At 38.1% G+C, this 17,812-nt stretch overlaps 1 protein-coding gene across 1 annotated transcript; it reads right to left on the bottom strand.

Annotated features, from left to right (window-relative positions):
- Positions 1 to 32: 32 nt before the first annotated feature.
- Positions 33 to 17,408, bottom strand: elovl5 (ELOVL fatty acid elongase 5). The gene is made up of 8 exons (XM_074646411.1): positions 17,116 to 17,408; positions 10,656 to 10,720; positions 10,133 to 10,320; positions 7,314 to 7,391; positions 6,481 to 6,652; positions 5,845 to 5,969; positions 4,766 to 4,900; positions 33 to 3,270 (listed from the first exon to the last, which is right to left on the bottom strand). Exons 2-8 carry the CDS (start codon positions 10,711 to 10,713, stop codon positions 3,142 to 3,144), a joined length of 885 nt encoding a protein of 294 aa, XP_074502512.1. The 5' UTR covers positions 10,714 to 10,720; positions 17,116 to 17,408; the 3' UTR covers positions 33 to 3,141.
- Positions 17,409 to 17,812: the final 404 nt, after the last annotated feature.

The following is a 17,812-nucleotide window of genomic DNA, read 5'->3' as shown; positions in this document are numbered from 1 at the left end:
TATATTATTCATATTGTACACACATTAAATAGAATTCTAAGGCTCAATGAACTCTCAGCTCTGTTGCTGTACAGATATTCTTTATCTACAAGCTACATTATTTGAAGCATTTACATCATTTTCAAGGAAGGAAAACAAGTAGGTTTACAATCTCAGTTTGTTTTTAATGTGTTACTGCGAGTAAAGCATGAGTCACAAACATGTAAACCCAGATTTACCCTAGATTTCAGAAAATATACTGTATATATATATATTTATATTTAACAGTCTAGAAAAATGTATGTAATATCTCATTACATACCTATATGCTCCCTTGGCCTTTACAAGCTGGGATGTCATGTAATGCTAATCCAGCCCTTAAATATATATAAACCCTGTTACCTTCAGCGCTATCACCTTGTACAAAGGAGGATCTGTAACAGGCATGGCATGTAGCTGGAAATAATTTAATAATAATAATAATTCAACATCTGAGTAGATATGGCTCATGCATGTTAAACGGGTTTTCCCGTTATCAGCAGATGTCTGCGGATCAGATAAATCATGCAGACACAATGTGGCCGTTGCATGTATTATTCAGAATTCAACAATATTTTCTGATGCAGTGAACGTGGATGTAGGTCACCTATACATTTGAGCAACATGTCGTGCTCATTCAGTGGTTAAGGCCATCACAGTACCTCATTAAATTGATTCAGCATGGTAGAGCAGCACAGCAGTGCTCCACTGTGACGGTATCAGATTTACACAGTTCATCATTCAAACATCCTTTTGTTTTCTATACCAGCATTTACTGTGTAGCCCCCTGCATCGTTTACGTTAAAAGACAGCAAAAAACAAACATAAGGAATAAATAGTTCAATCACTACAACCTCCTTTCTCCACCAAAAAAATTAAGAGTTCATTTTCATGTAATCACTTTTTGTTTTCACTTTAAAAGACATGTTAATATGATAAAATGAGAAACAGGTTTTGGAAAATGTTTAAGGAATAGTTGGGAAATATGCTTGTTTGCTTATTTGTCGAGAGCCAGATGGGGAGATTGATTCCACTCTTGTATTTTTACACTAAATATAAGGCTCTGTGTACAAACATATCTCCCAACTATTCCTTTAATATAAGATAAATATCACTGTTGCATTTAGTATGTGTCAGTCGTTAGGAACGACAGTGTAGGACATTTGATATTTTCAAAAACAGAAATATCAGGCACAGGATTTGAGCTGGAAGTTAGTCTAAAATAGACCAACATGAATCTGGTGATAGCATATTGAAAAGACTGTACAATACAAATCTACATTAGAAACCAAATAAACTGGTCCAGAAGGCACCCTATTTATGAAAAAAACAAAACCCCTATGTATTATTTGACAAGACAATTCCATCTCAAGGTCCGTTTAGTAGCTGTTCTGGAGCTTTTGATCATATCTCATGATCTACTTCATTAGATAGAGTTTACCCAGTTGTCATGGAATTATAGATGTTTACATTTCCATTTTTTCTGGACATTTTAAGGACTTATCACGACAACTGGGAAAAATCCATAGTTGCGTCCAAAATGCCTAAATACCAACGTGCTAATTATTACGCTAAAACAGTGTGTCATTTTTTAGTATGTCTGAACTCTTAGTATGAAACCAATAGCACATGAATTGCATACTGTTTCCAGTGAAATATTACAGTATGCAACGCTGGACACTACGGCGGCATAAATATCCCACAATGCAATAGGGACGACAACGTTCATAACAGACGTTGAAAGACAGCTCTGTAACATCAATATTGCTTCAATTTAACTGTAAGTATAAGATTTCACTTTGCTAGGCGTAATATATTTTTTAAAGAAGTTCAGACTTTGTTTCTCACAAATTGTCGTTTTGGTCACATGAGGTTACCATGGTTACGCGTCTCCAACCGGCTCTCAGGAAGTGACGATGTAAATCACTTCTCAGTGCGTCCAAAAAGACACATACTACAGTTTATTCACACCAAAGTGTGTTGAACGATAGTACACATATTGGGTATGTAGTGCACAGTATGTGATTTCGGATGAAACCCAGATCATGTGACAATCAAAAGCTCTGGAGCGTTTACTACTAAATGGACCTTGTGATGATATTATTTTTTCAACAGCTGTTTCCAAGATCAATAATGACTATATGGTAAAGTTTATCAGAATATAACCTATACTTGAGTGTTTAGCATTGAATTATATAGTATGATAATATTCACTTGATACCTAAATACTTACCAATAAAAAGCTGCACTTATTTCATTAATTTAAATGAATTTAAAGTTCTAATTGCATTTACTGGATAAAGCTATAGTGGATATTATAGCACAGTGTGAGATGAGACAAACCAATTTTTATAATGTTGGGTATGTTAAGGAGAATTGAGTTTATATTGTGCTCATAAAACACAACAACTGCCCTCTAACATTGTGTCTTAAACTGGTTTAAACGTGAATCCTAGCAGATGCTCTGTTCTATGCTTTGGTTATTCTTTGGTTAGATGGCTAAATATTCCTAATTCGACAGCCTGCTCTGCAAATATAGGCCATGTACAGCAAAACATCTGCTGTTACAATCTGTAAATAAAAATGCACTACAGGGCAAATTGTAGGATTATGCAACAGCACAGGCAGGAGTGAGATAAAGCGAGACACTAGAAGCATGCTCTAGTTACACATTAAGGACCATAGTAAGCACTGTGTTATATTAATTGTTGAATCCGAGACGTCATTGAGTGTGATGAAACCTTCAGCTGCCAACACACTCACTGGAGCCGTCATCTTTGGACCTTTTTGTGTGTAAAGCATCAATGAACGAGTTAAAAATGTGTTTGCTGGTAGCAGAAAGAGATTTTTTTGCTTTGGAGTGAATTTCTTCCAGAGGAACGGCCGAGGCAATATTGTGCAACCATACTACAATACTCTTCTATTAATAATTCAATACCATGAGTAGGAACGTGTGCAAAAAACCATGGAAAGTCTCTGGATGTATACCGTATGTGGCTATGGCTTATTTCATCTCAAGTGAGCGCTAAACTATTCTAAAAGATCAGAAGATACATATACCTCCTAGCAGCATTAGCTAACACGCTACAGTGAGAATCAGGTGGCGTTTTTTTTTCTCAAATGTCAATCCATCCTCAGTTTCTGGTATGCGGTGTGCTCCATAGATGGCGTCCCATTTGCATGTCCATTTGTTGATATAGGAGAGCCGTTTTGGTGCTCCTTCTTTAGAGAACCACTGTGCTTCTTATAAGCCTTGAAAGAGAGGCAGAGATAACATGTTATTACACATAATGCTGTCATTGAAAATGAAATAAGGTTAACAGGTTACTTCATAATTAAATATTACTGAAACTAGGAATGTCACAACACCAGAAATTTAGTAGTCGATACCAATACCAGTGAAATTCCACGATTCTCGATACCATTTCTTTACAACCAAAGGTAAAACAATAAATCCCATGTACTTCAACATATGCTCCTTTATTACTATTTGAATACTAATTTTTGTCAGGACGTTTAACAGCTCATAATTCCCTCTCTATTATCTATTTTATATTGCTTTTGGCATCAACTCTGTACCAAAGTATCAGTTCTTGTGACATCCCTAACTGAAACACAAATGTCTATCTATACTGTGAGATATGTTTAAATATAAAATAAAATGTCCCGATCAGTACATAGCCTGGTCATAGTTATTTAAAAAGACAAATTTAAGGGCTCCTTTTCAAAAGCTTTTGTTTATGTTATGTATTAATGGAAAAAAATACTTTTGGCCAATATGTTATTAGATTTTATTATTATTTATTATAATTATTATTTTTAAAACTATATCCGCCTCAGAATTTCAGTGTTTGACAGGCTATTAGCAATATATGTAACAAACACAAATGTTAAACCACATAAGCCCGCTAACAGCAACAGCACTAGTTCAGCCTTATGTTTTTATCTATAGAAACAGACGCAGCTTTATCTATAATGTGAAGGGTGAGGTTGGCTTCACTCTCTATTTGCATGTGCATATTTTGAATTTGCACCTTATTGTTAATCAGTTTCGGTTCACCTGTTTACATTTCTGGCATTGTGTACATTTGGTTTTTGCACCACCTTGATAATCTTTCTAATAATCTTGATAATCTTGTTTACTTTTATTTATTTGCCCTGTATATATTTGCACTCTTTCCAACTTTTTACTGCAACTGCTGCACAACAATTTCCCTTGGGTTAAATAAAGTTTTATTGTATCTCTTGAAAAAACTAAAGTCAACAATGCAATAGTTTGTTATTCAATACTTCCTTTCAGCTCAAAGCCTGTTTGTTTCTTTCTGAATAATTATATATTTAACAACGGGTCATAAATATAAAGTTTGATTTAAAAAAATGCTTAGTAATTTTCTAAAACAGTTGAGCACTGTAGTTTTTAGCAAACGTAAATAGTGCATTTGTTGGGGACTATTTTCAGCCGCGGATTAATATACAATTGGTGCTCTGGTGAGTTTTTACAACAGCAGGACGGTGTATGTGGGATTGACTCAAAATAAACTCCAGTGCTCATGTTCATTATAATGAAGGAACATGTGACTCAGTACAACAGTGTGACTCATTGAAGTCAGCTATCACAGGCAATACTTGTTAATGGGATCAATTCCTTGTTGGTTTTGTTTTTTTTATGGGAATTGCTGACAATACTAAAATATCACCAGACTTTAAACTCATTAACTAAAAGTTTAAAATGGAAAAACCAACTGACCTGAATGTAGAAGTTTGAGAAAAGGAGAATGAGCGTGACCATGTAACTTATTTGGAAGGACAGCCATCCCTTGGGGAAGCCACACGGCCATATGACCGCACACATCGTCTGGAACATGGTTAAAAAGAACTGGATCTGTGGAGGAAACACAACACACACATGCACACACATACTAGAGTGAGAAGGTGACACACACAGAGAGCCTATAGACACATAATATTGATCCAGAGCCGAAAATATCTTTTAATGGACGGTGAAAGTGTCTGCACTGTATTTAAACTAGAGGGCCGTGCAGAAAATAGTCCAGGAACACTTCCAACATCTAAATAGCAACACCAGCTCTACAATGTCAAGTGAATATAACAATCACCTAATATAAACTAAAGACTGAAAATCCTTTTTAATTCAATTTATTCGCGATTAATCACACATTTTTTATCTGTTCAGAATGTACCTTAAAGGGAGCTTTGCCAAGTATTTAAATACACTTATCAACATGGGAGTGCTTTATGCAAATGTATGTATACATTTATTTTTGGAAATCAATTACCAACAAAAACAATGACAAATATTGTCCAGAAATCCTCACAGGTACTGCATTTAGAAACGAAAATATGCTCAAATAATAACATGGCAAACTCAAGCCCAACATGCAACAACAGCTGTCAGTGTGTCAGTGTGCTGACTTGACTATGACTTGCCCCAAACTGCATGTGATTATCATAAAGTGGGCATGTCTGTAAAGGGGAGACTCGTGGGTACCCATAGAACCCATTTTCATTCACATATCTAGAGGTCAGAGGTCAAGGGACCCCTTTGAATATGGCCAAGCCAGTTTTTCCTCGCCAAAATTAAGCACAAGTTTGGAGCGTTATTTATCCTCCTTGGCAACAAGCTAATATGACATGGTTGGTACCAATGGATTCCTTCTACTCTAGCATTAAAACTGAACCTGCTACAACCTAAAAATCGCACAAACATTTCGCTGACAATACTTTTTTATGATTACTCTATTATTGCTACTTTTACTTCAGTAAAAGATCTGAACACACTGGGAAGAAGCTACAGGATGAACCCACCAGCTGGAACTGTGTGATGTACTTCTTCCACCAGAGGTACGGCCGGATGGCTGGGACGGCCGACAGGCCGTAGTAAGAATACATCACGACGTGGACGAAGCTGTTTAGGGAGGCGCCGAAGTACGCTGAAGAGACACAGAAGAGAGACACAGGAAGTTATTAACTTACTGCAAGCAATAACTGTCAGTGAATGACATTCAGGAGTTGAATGATCATATAGGGAATAACTTTTCATTAGTCCGCTCTGTTCGGAACCATTACTACAAAGTTCATGTAAAATCAATAGAAGCCATTATCAGTAAAGTAATACAAAAATAATATAGTGAACATCTGATGAATAATGAAACGTGTTTATAGATCTGACGTGTCACGTTATATTGACTCCTGTGCTATATTCTGTGCTGTTTTCTGCACAACTTTAATAGAAAAGCACATAAAAATACGTCACACAGTGCAGCAGCGTTATGGTCACTTAGTGTCCTTTAAGGCTTTGTAGGGGAAACAGGCTGTTTTCAGGGGTAATGGGTTTAACATTAGAGCACTTGAATTATTTATCTCGCTTTGGAGCCAAACCGTAAATGTGGTTACTGGAGTGATTTGAGTCACTGGAGGGCGAAGTTGGGTTAAAACACTCACAATGGCCGCAGGGTACCCAGTTCATAACGAACCACCAGATATTCAGCATGCTGGCGTGATGGTAGATGTGAAGAAACGTGATCTGATGGTTATTCTTTCGTACTATGAAGAAAAATGTGTCCATGAACTCGATGAGCTTGGAGAAGTAGTACCACCACAGGACATTCATGATCTGAGAGGTGACGCAGCAAAACAAAAAATGGTGAATAAAAACACAAGAAAAACTTCCTGAAGAGAACAATATAGAGATGATAGAGATGGCGAATCAGAAAAATACAATTCAAAAGTTTCCGCACAACACTATTTCTCATACAAGGTGATAAGCAGACGTCTGCCCTGAAGGCCCTTGAAAGTCTGGGATCATAAAGCAATTTAACCATCTGTACTGTAGCAGTGACACAGTGATACAACTTTGTATTTAATCACTGCAGAACTGCAAAGCCATGCACATTTCACCGGGAGCCTTGTTTTCACCTCCACTGAGCTCAGCAGGGCAACTGAAGAGAGTCATCCTGATGACATGAGTCGGATTAAATTGAGTCTCTGTCTCTGCAGCTTATCCGCTGGGATTTACAGGTACTTGCCCATAGAAATCAGAGCAAAGAAAAACACACATTGTGCTTAATAATATATATGTTTAGCTGCCCTACAATAACTGGCATTTATACCTTTACTCTAGTGTTACTAATAACACTACTGCTATAATATCAAGAAACACAATGGCAAATAATTTACTTTGTAATAAGAATTACATCAAACGTGATCAAGTGAAAATAAAACCCTGAGCAATCAACACATACAAAGGTTGCACAGTGTAAACCAGACTGACTTACTTTATTATCCACTTCCTGTGCACTGTGAGTGTCCTGGCAGTAGAAGTTGTAGCCACCGTGCCTCACAGCGGAAACAAGCTGAGGAAAAAAGATGAATGATGGATATTTTACCAATACACAAGCTTCACTCACAGATACTGTGTTACACAAATGCAATATAAAAGTAAAACTCCAAAGATATGATGTTGTAAAATGAGACTTTCCCTTCCTTATAAGTGATAACCACATGCACAAACAAATGCCCAGACAGATAACAAGTCTGATAACCACATTTGTTTCCGTATCTGTTTTATGTCAGGATGTAATTAAAATTAAACCTGCTACTAAAATATGATGTATGATATGATGTTTAATGGTCCTGAGGTCATTTTAGAACATGATGTTATCACAGAGCGTATTGGAAGCCAATTAATGTAATCATTATATATATATTAATGTGATTATTAAAGCATTTTTACACACAGGTCGACTAAGAAAAGTGCAAATACCGGAATTTCCTATTTGAAATACTCAATAGTAACAATCAAACTCTGCATACCTGTGCAGTGACTATAAATGTTCCCTATACATTTATAAAGTGGTACTATATTCCAGTGATTTATCTATAACATTAGGGAACTTGTAAGAGACAGATTTAAAAAATAATGGCTAAAATGTATGCAGCAAAGGCCGAGATATCCTGAATTTGAGTCCCTAGTATGGGTCCGGCTGGAAAAAAAAACATGTTGGATCCCACTCTTCCCACATTATTTATTAAATTTATTTGAAAGGGACCATGTACAATATTTAAATTAGCTTAAAGCTAATTTTGATCGGCAGTCCATTCACAATTAAAACATGCATGCAATGAAAGGACAACATTAAACAAACTAATCAAACAGTACATCACACCATGTCAGCAATAAGTGTATATTGGACAAAGTAAAAGCAATTATATCAATTAAAAGCAAGGATAGTTAGACCATCCCTGCTTGGCATACACCTGTGTCTTTCAAACTCCAAAAACACAGTTTGTAACCAGTAGGCAACCTCTGGGTCTGAAAAGTGAAGCCAATGAGGAAGTGCCTTAAACTGTCATTCTTTCTAACAGCCAGCAGGGGGCGACTCCTCTGGTTGCAAAAAGAGGTCTGATTGTATAGAAGTCTATGAGAAAATGAGCCTACTTCTCACTTGATTTATTACCTCAGTAAACATGAGTTTATGGTCTCAATCGCTAGTTTCAAGTCTTCTTCAATACAACATAATGTTTATTTAGTAAATTATGGTCCCATTTAGAGTCAAATAGACCATAAAGCAGGGTATGCTTTAGGGCATGGCTACCTTGTGATTGACAGATCGCTACTACGGCGTTGTCCGGTCAGGTTTGTCTTACAACTTTAACAGTTCATGAAAGTTAATTGTAACATTTGGTTTCCTAAAAATGTCTTATTCAGCGTTCGGTTGTACTTAGCTCTACCCTCTCGTGTCACTTCTGGTTGCAAAAAACCAAGATGACGACGGCCAAAATGCCAACCTCGAGGCTTAAAAATGGCAGTCCACAAACCAATGGGTGACGTCACAGGGACTACATCCACTTCTTATATATAGTCTATTGTAACACAGATTTTCTAGGGTTATTTTTTCAGACTCAACAAAGCGACAAAAGACATTAAACAACTGTGTTTATAGGATGAGTAGTGCCGTACTAATCTGTATGCGTAAAATCTGTGTTATGCCCCTTTAAACAACAATTATTCAAATGCAAGTAGATGGCGTGCCTTAATGCTGATTCACTAAATCAATATAGATCCACTGTCTGTGTCTGCTGCTGTAAAAGGCTTCACCCACTAACCTCCGAGCCAAGAAACTGCCACCAATTGAAACCAGCAACAGGATGAAGTGGTTCTTTTTTTTATCATGTGTGCACAGACATTAGTCACCCTCTAAGTTGATATTGGCTAGTGATTCTTACTTCAAACATACAGCAGCATTAGTCAGCCTATAAATAAATCAAATTAATCACAATCAGATTTAATCACAATCATTATGTGACGAGCTGCTGTGCTGTGAAAGCTGACAAGCACCAAACTGCGCTGTACTTTGATTCACATCAGGTGGCATTGATTTTGGACTGCCAAAAGTTCACCCCATGGGTGGAGCATTGTCAGAGTACAGGGTTTAATGAATCACAAAGCCAAACAGTCCACTGGCGCCTTACGCAATGCAGACGGAAAGACAAGAAGCTTGTTCTGCCAGCTTGGTGGGTAGTGCAGTACAGATACTTTAGACTTGCACGTACACAAAACCACTTAGTCTGGTTCTTACTTCATGCCGTACACTGGTATGCAAAGTGACAGATACGATCACTATGATAATTGAGTCTGTTGCTACAACTGAAACAGCACATTCAGCGCAGACTCTGACACCTCGCCAAAGAATCCCTGTTTGTTTACATCAGTGCATCTCTCAATTTCAGTTGTCTAGGCAGCTGTTTATCAAAAGCAGTTTTTCCAGCAAACAATAGAGGGCTGTGCTGATGTCTGCAAGGGCATATGAGGGATTTGATGGCTGAAACAATGAGCCTGTCAGCGTCCAGCGTCCAGCGTCCAGCTCTTAGTCCCTCTCAGTCCCCGATAGTGTTGTCTCTAATGGTAGCTTTCAGTGAGAGACGCCGATAGCAACAGGCCCGGATCTAATCAGAGTCAAGTGTTAAAGAAATAGTTCAACGTTTTTTGGGAAATGCGCTTATTCGCTTTCTTGTTGAGAGTTACATAAGAAGATTGATACCTCACTCTGTGACCTGCTTTAACACATATCTCATTGCCGAGCAGTGTGTTTACCTCATAGAACATGTAGAAGGACAAGAGTGTGAGACCCAGATTGTAGAGCACCAGGAGGCCTCTGCAGGAGTACGGCTGCCTGTGTTTCATGTACTTGGGCCCCAGCCACACGATGAGAAGGTACATGGTTGTGAGTGCAAAGGTTGGAGGGTAGTTGTCCAGCAGGAGCCATCCCCGGACCCTCTGATCTGAAATATGGAGATAAAGAGGCCTGTTTTTAACGCCGATAAGGTGACCCCTCATTGGTAACCGCAGATGAACTTGAAAAGTGAAAAGCAGCAGCTCACTGAGGAATGTTTGCTCAACATATAGAAAGAAGGTGAAAAGTCTCAGCAGACTTATTATGCAAGTCCATGTATGTACAACATCTAATGAAGACCTTGGGTCAAAGGTTTTAGGCTATGCTTCACTGCTACCATCACTTTTATGTTAACTGTAGTACTCTGTTGAGCTTTTGCAGTAACACACGTGCAACAGATTTTATATCAGCTGCAACTAAGGTGATAATATAAACTTGACTTACCTCTGGGACCCATCCATGACTCTAAGTAAGTGTTCAGTCTATGATTGAAGGTCTCCATTTGTCACCTAAAACAGATTTAAAGCAAAATTAATCTTACGGACAGGACACTACAAAAAGCTGAACATCACATACATGATTGACATTTGAAGCAAACATTTGCCAATTTACACATCCAGCGAACACAGAGCAACTTTAGTATTCATTCGGAGTCATGTTACTATCCACCTGATCAATGTAAGTCCAATATTCTCTCTCCTTTTAGCTCTGTTTTGGTCTCCACCTACTCCTGAGGGAACTATCGTACTCTTAAGCTGCTAAATGCTCCACTATTTACCAGCTAGTCACATTCTCACTCCCAACTTGTCAAATACTGCTGTTTGGTCAGTGCCCCACACGGGGTACCCCTTTTGTGTTACTTTTGGACGGACCAGGGACGACGTGTCAGTATACGCTTGTTACATGCATAGTGTCCTTTCAAAATAAACTACCATTTTCACAGGAAGTTAGGTTTAGGCAACACAACCACTTAGTTAGGTTTAGAAAATGGAGTAACGACTAATGTTACTATCGCATCACTCGAGTGACTAACGACTGACGTAACAAAGTAAGCCAACGTTACTTTTTGTTTCACACGGGACACGAACAAAGGTCTCCTGGTTGAAAGTCTTGTGTTTGTTTGACCCATTCACCACCCCTGCCGCCCACCCTTAGCAGACTCTCACGCTATTAATACTACGTCACTTGCTCCGACCGTCGAATAACGCCGTGGTGGTATAGGTTTACATTAGAGTTAGCTGAAAGCCCGGTTCGTAACATACTGTCGCTAAAGGGTGCCTCCGTGCGTTGATTTCCGATGCCGGGGGGCGCTACCCAATCAGCTGTATTTGACGAGTTGGGAGTACGACCGGGTTGGTTACTCAGAGGTGGTATTTGGCTGAAAAGATCGGCTGGTAACAAGACTGATGAGACTGACTAAAGTTTCGGGTTGTAAAAACGCTCCGTAGAGCTGAGGAGAGCTGCAGAGTCAGGTGATAATTGTCTGTGTTTGTCACTACGAGTGACATATTTTACATCGCACATAATAATTTGACCCATTTTTCTGTACAAAACTTTGATTAGTGCAGCTTTGAGTTTGATACGCTTGATTAATCTGCGTGGTAGTGATCATAACGGCGATCTTTTGGAAATTCTGATTAACTCTAAGTAGTGTTTAAATGACTAAATGTAACTCAAAGTTGTCAATTTTGATACATGCCTATATTGCCTGTTGTATATACTGTATGTCTGGTAGTACTCCAGCCTGTCCCACGCTCTCTAATACATCCCATGTCCCAATGACTGATTCTTGTTGTTTCAAACAACAGATCCAATGTGACCACTTCTGTAAAACAAGAAGCCAGCCGGCAGGTGGGAACAGATGATAACCCCATCTCTCTGTATAGTGATTCTCTGGCTTTTAAATTGTTGGTAATGGTTGGTTATGGTAATGAAATGTGTAGATTTATTACCACTAATGTGCTCCAGGTTTTAATAATCGCAGAATCGTGTCTGGCCCAGCCCAGGCAGCGCTGCTACTTTTAGTTTGACAAATATCGTATTCAAATCTTTGTGCATGCTCTCTTGCCAAAGCTGTCAAATTGTGGTGGTGCATTATTGTTTGATCACTCTGTCCTTTGTGAGTGTTTCAAACACATGGTTGGTGTATCCAGCACTGATTCAAACAGCTGCCTGTGACACTGTCAGGGAAAAGTTGAAAAGTGCAGTTTTCCTCTGTAAGACGTAAGTACTTTTTCCATAAACAGTGTATGTCATTTACCGCATAATATCAGATTCCACTGCTATGCTTGACAGTCAAATCAACCCTGTGATATAAAGCAGAGGGCCATTGACACGACTGTATGAATGTCTGGATGTTCGCAGCTGGATATTTTTTCTTATACAAGGAAGTTTTAAGTTATGTTAATGTACTGGGTCTGTTCTCAAGCCTGTTTTAGCCACTCCCTACTAATGAATGGTCAAAATGCAGGAAGAATTTGACTGAGATCTAAACCTGGACAAACTTGTTAAGTTGAAGAGTCAGTTTCAGTTCTTACACTAGAGACAACTCACACTGCACAAACAAATCCCTGCAGCCGGTCTTATTGTAAAGCTAATAACACCCAGGCACACACTCTTTATTCATTATCGCCCAAGAGGTAGTTGCACAATCCTGCAGGACTTGTTTGCTGTGTCACTTCAGGCTTTACAAATTGCCTCCTTGCCACCACAGAAATTCTTTCCACTGACGTGTTCCCGAGCTATATATTAAATTCAGAGTGGTTACGTCACAGACTGCTGCACACTCCTAGACAGTTTCTACACCTGCGTCTACAGCTGGGAACAAAATGTGGACTACATACTGTATGTCTTCTGTATTGTATGTCTAGTGTATACTATATTGTACTGCATGACAGACGGCCATGTGAACCTCAGCACATTGGCCTGTTTCTCCAACAAAGACCCCTGAACATAATCTAATCTAATATGATTAACCAATCTGATTTTGACTGCAGATGGGCTATAATCTTTTGGCTCCAGTCAGATGTGTGCATGTCTGAGGTGAAGGTAAAAAACACAGCTATACAGGTTAACAGAATACCCTTGGATGTTACAGAGACAGAAATGTGAGTCCATCTATCAAATTTAGCTTAAGCATCTCAATTCAATCTGCATGCGGCTCTTATGTAAAGTCATATGATATTGAAATATGACTACAATAGAACTGAGGGGGCACCCCAGTGACTTTGTTTACATACATTTAATTAATTTATTTTAATCCATAGTGAACAAGTATTCACTTAAATCCTGTAAACATATATTCTAGTCATCTAAGTTGCACAGTAGCACACAAATATGTACCATTTAACGAGTATTTAACTTCCTTGTCAACATTGTAGAATATATATCCCAGTTTACAAAAGAACCAGGAAATAGCTTATTACTGATTTTTGCATTTGTCTAAAATCACTCGGATTGGGAATCACCAGAGGCCCCACGATACAATAGTATCACGTTACTTTTGTCAACATCTGTTTTATCTAATAAGAAACAGTTTTCAATATCAGATTTCTCATTCACACATCTTAAGGTCAGAGGTCAAGGGACCCCTTTGAAAATGGCCATGCCAGTTTTTTCTTCGCCAAAATTTTGAGCAAGTTTGGAGCGTTATTTATTGTTCTTCCTGACAAGCTAACATGACATGGTTGGTACCAATTGATTCCTTAGATTCTGTAGTTTCATATGATACCATATCTTCACTCTAACTTTAAGATTGAGCCCGCTACAACCTCAGAAAGACAGAATTGTGGCCGTCGGTTTGTTAAGAGGTTAATAGAGTGGTGCAGGGATGACGTATTTTTGTAGGCCAACCAGGAAGTTAGCATCTCCCTGGGTTCCCTCGACAAAAAGTCAATGGGATTTTTACACTGGGTTTTAAATTATTGCCGAAAATAAACTCTGTGACAAACAAAACGTTTATGATACATACAAGTTTTGTTCAGCAAGATAATCTCCACAAATGAACAACACTTTTATGATTTTTGATGCATAAATGCAATCGCCAGAAGTAAAAAGCTAACGTTAGGTTATAAACGAACTACACCACAGTCGCAGTCTCATACAGCCATTTCTAAGACATAAAGGCTTCAAAATTCAAGAGTGGGGTATTTACTGAAATATTTTATGATGTAGAACAAAACGATAAAATCTCTTCAGCCTGTGTTAACGCCGGACCTTATTTCAGACATCTAACTAAAAACCCATTCAAAAACCCATTGACTTCCAGACCAGGGAGTCACAAGTGCTGAAATGCTAACTCATTTCCGGCTTTTAGGACTCATTCCTGTAGCACTCTATAGTAACCGGATTTTATATGATAAAAGTTCGATACTTGATGTCCGTGTATCGATATAATATTGCCACGTAAAATATCGCGATACCATGCTGTATCGATTTTCTTTCCCCAACCCTAACAATGACTTGTCTACAGGAACAAAATCTGGCTTATTCTGGTCAACCTCAGTACAGTAATATCCAAGCTCTGATTATCAGAGATGCATTAGGCTGCATCAAAACATGATAATCTGCAAGGCCTTAATCAGAGTATGATGAGCCACAACAGGAGAGCATGTTAGCAGCCAGTCAGTCAGTGAGTCTAAATACTGGAGCCATGCAAAACACGTCTAGACACTAACTGGAATTTGATCATGATTAGTGGTTTCATCACTGCATCTGTTAATGATTAATTCAAAAATACTGTAAGAGTTAGGGTTGGGCAAATATACAACAGTATCAATATATCTATCATCATTGATTTTGTTGTAGCTCTCCCTTTAAAATATCTGATTGTATTAGGTCATAGTGGTCGATGTTGCAAATCAATTTGACTTTTTTTATTGTACTATTGGATTTTTATATGATTTTTTGCATCAATGTGATGATGTACCTGTATCTTTTAGGTATTTTAATTCCACTGGATTAGCCAAAAACAGTCCATTCATCAGTTTATCAGTAACAGTTTCACAATAGATTTTCCATAAACTTTACTGTATCAAGATATATATTTATATCGCAATATAATTACATATAGCGTGATATAGGATTATATGTGTATTGCTCACCACTAGCAAGAGTAGTCTATAGGTAGATAGATAGATACTCAAAAATGTAGAAGTAAAAGTAATAAAAAACTGAAAACTAGGACCTCAACAGCGCCGGGTAATATTCTGTATGGTTAGTGCAAGTCTAGTTTATACTGTATATTGTCTTGCATAGGTGTGTAGTAATAAATGGCTCTCCAGGAGTTACCTAAAGCAACCTGTTATGCATGGCATCATTCAGACGAGGACAATTGCAAATCCCAACCAGTCCTGAGACTGGTTATCCTGGTAATCTTACTGAGAGTCTCCTGAGCTTCTCTTTTGTCTTTTGGTTTCACAGGCTCACAGTAAACAACAGAAACAGCCTGAACAGCATCGTTAAAATATGTTCTAAGACAATAGGCAGTGGAACAAAGAGACCTGAATTCTTATACTGTATAATCAGCAAACCCTCCAGGAAAGCAGCAAGCATTTTGGCTTCGGGGCGTTCTTACCGCAATTTAAAATCATTCCTCCCCCACCCTGCAATCTGACTTTTAAATGACCCATAGGTTTTTTTTTAACCATTTTATAGATTTTTCTTCCACATTTTAGCTCCTTGGTGTATTAGTTTGTATGTTGTTGTATGTTATCCTACTGTGTTTCTCTGTTTAAACTGCTGTAACTAATTGCCCCTTGGTGGGAATCACTAGAGGCACCACCATACGATATTATCACGATACTTAGATCACGAATACGATCTTATTGCGATTTTAAACATTTTGCGATATGCTGAGTATTGCGATAAGATACAGTATATTGCGATTTAGTAAAACATTTCCAACTGCAAATTATTCATTATTAGGGTAGTCAGATTTAACGCATTAATAATGTATTAACGCAAATTTGTTTTAACGCCATTCATTTCTTTAAAGCATTAATGCAATCGATCTTTCGGAGGTTGTATACTGTTAAATACTTGAAAAATCTCCCTTTAATGTACATTTCGAGCAGATAAAAAATGTGTGATTAATCATGAACAATCATGCAATTAATTGTGATTAAATATTTGAATAGATTGACAGCCTTATTAATTATTAATAGAGTTGTTTTGAATTTGAATGTTTTGACAGCAAAAGCAAAAGCAAAAGTTTTCACTAAAGGAAGAGGACCAGGAAGTTTGACAGCTAAGGCACATGGAAGAAGTTTGTCTTCAGGGCTAGAAATAGTTTATGTTAAGTTAAACCACAATCTTCAATCTTCTGGCAGAAGGCAGACTTCTTCCATGCATGTGCACTATGTGATTCAAACTTAACTACATAAATATGCTGCAGCATACATGGTGCCTTTAGAGTATAGCCTCATATTTGAGCAGTAATATGATGCAGTAGCCTAATGCATCATGTGAATATTGTAGCCTAAAACGTTACTAAATCTAACACTATAATGCATACTAGTATTTTGTCATCTGGGTCACACGTGTAATCTAAACTGCACTTTACTTTAGTCCAGCAGCAGCAGCAGCAGTCAGGTCGGTCTGCAGTTCAACTAAAAGATGTGAGTGCTGATCTGACGACGCTTATCTCATTACATCATCCTCTAATTTCACAACTTAATTTAATAAAACGCATCCTGTCGATCGCATCCAGGCTAGAGGTCACCACTCTCCAGCATCACACCAAACTCATCGCTTTTACGCGCTGCAACATTTCTTATAATAATAATAATATAATATGATAGAAAAAGCCTCACCATGAAGTCAGATAGAAGAGTAGTTAGATAGAGAGAGAGAAAGAGAAGTGTAGGAAGCGGATGAATGAAAGAGATGCAGAGGACTGCCCTACCTTTAGAGGCGGTGGAGAGAAACGCCTGTGTAACCTCTGCTGGCTGCTGGCTGCCTGCTGGCTGATCTGAGCACAATGTGCAGCCTTGTCGCTCAGTGGAAAATAGTGGGAGGAAACATGCAGACTGGCCCATTGCCCTGCAGGAGGGTTGCAGCCAGGAGGTGACCTGGTGTGTTGCAACAAACACACAGAGTCAAAAAAGATGACATGGAGGCTATCTCTTTCTGCCTTCATGTAATTGCACTTAAATAGGTTTCCTGTGAATTATTAACTATACAGGCATGTGGATACTGTTGAAAGTGTGAGGAGCATGTAGGTTCAGTTTGAAAATAAACATTTCTTTTTAAAATCCCCTGTGTTTTTTTTTAAGTATAAAACTTGTATTAGAATTAGGATTGCATTTTTTAATGTTATCTGTTCAAAATGTATCTTAAAGGGATATTTGTCAAGTATTTTATACTCTTATCAACATGTGAGTGGACAAATATTCTTGCTCACATTCAGGTAGAGCTTGCACCCGGGCTAGCGCCAGCAACAGGACACTGACTTTCATTGGCTTAGCGGCCACAGGTGTCGCTGTTACAACCAATTTCTGATTCTTACAAACAGTCCCTTTAATCACAACTAATTGCAAATTAATCTCACATTTTTTTATCAGTTCCTTAAAGGGAGATTTGAAATCAACATGGGAGTTGGC

Source organism: Sebastes fasciatus, chromosome 9, assembly GCF_043250625.1.
Source record: "Sebastes fasciatus isolate fSebFas1 chromosome 9, fSebFas1.pri, whole genome shotgun sequence".
NCBI lineage: Eukaryota > Metazoa > Chordata > Actinopteri > Perciformes > Sebastidae > Sebastes > Sebastes fasciatus.
This window is presented reverse-complemented; position numbering and strand designations above follow the sequence as displayed.

Coding starts and splice junctions, on each gene's coding strand:
- elovl5 (XM_074646411.1), bottom strand. CDS start 10,713: ATGGAGACCTTCAATCATAGACTGAACACTTACTTAGAGTCATGGATG. Junction 5,970..6,480: donor CTGGGTACCCTGCGGCCATT/GTGAGTGTTTTA, acceptor GTGTCTCTTCAG/CGTACTTCGGCGCCTCCCTA. Junction 3,271..4,765: donor TCTCAAACTTCTACATTCAG/GTCAGTTGGTTT, acceptor CTCTCTTTCAAG/GCTTATAAGAAGCACAGTGG.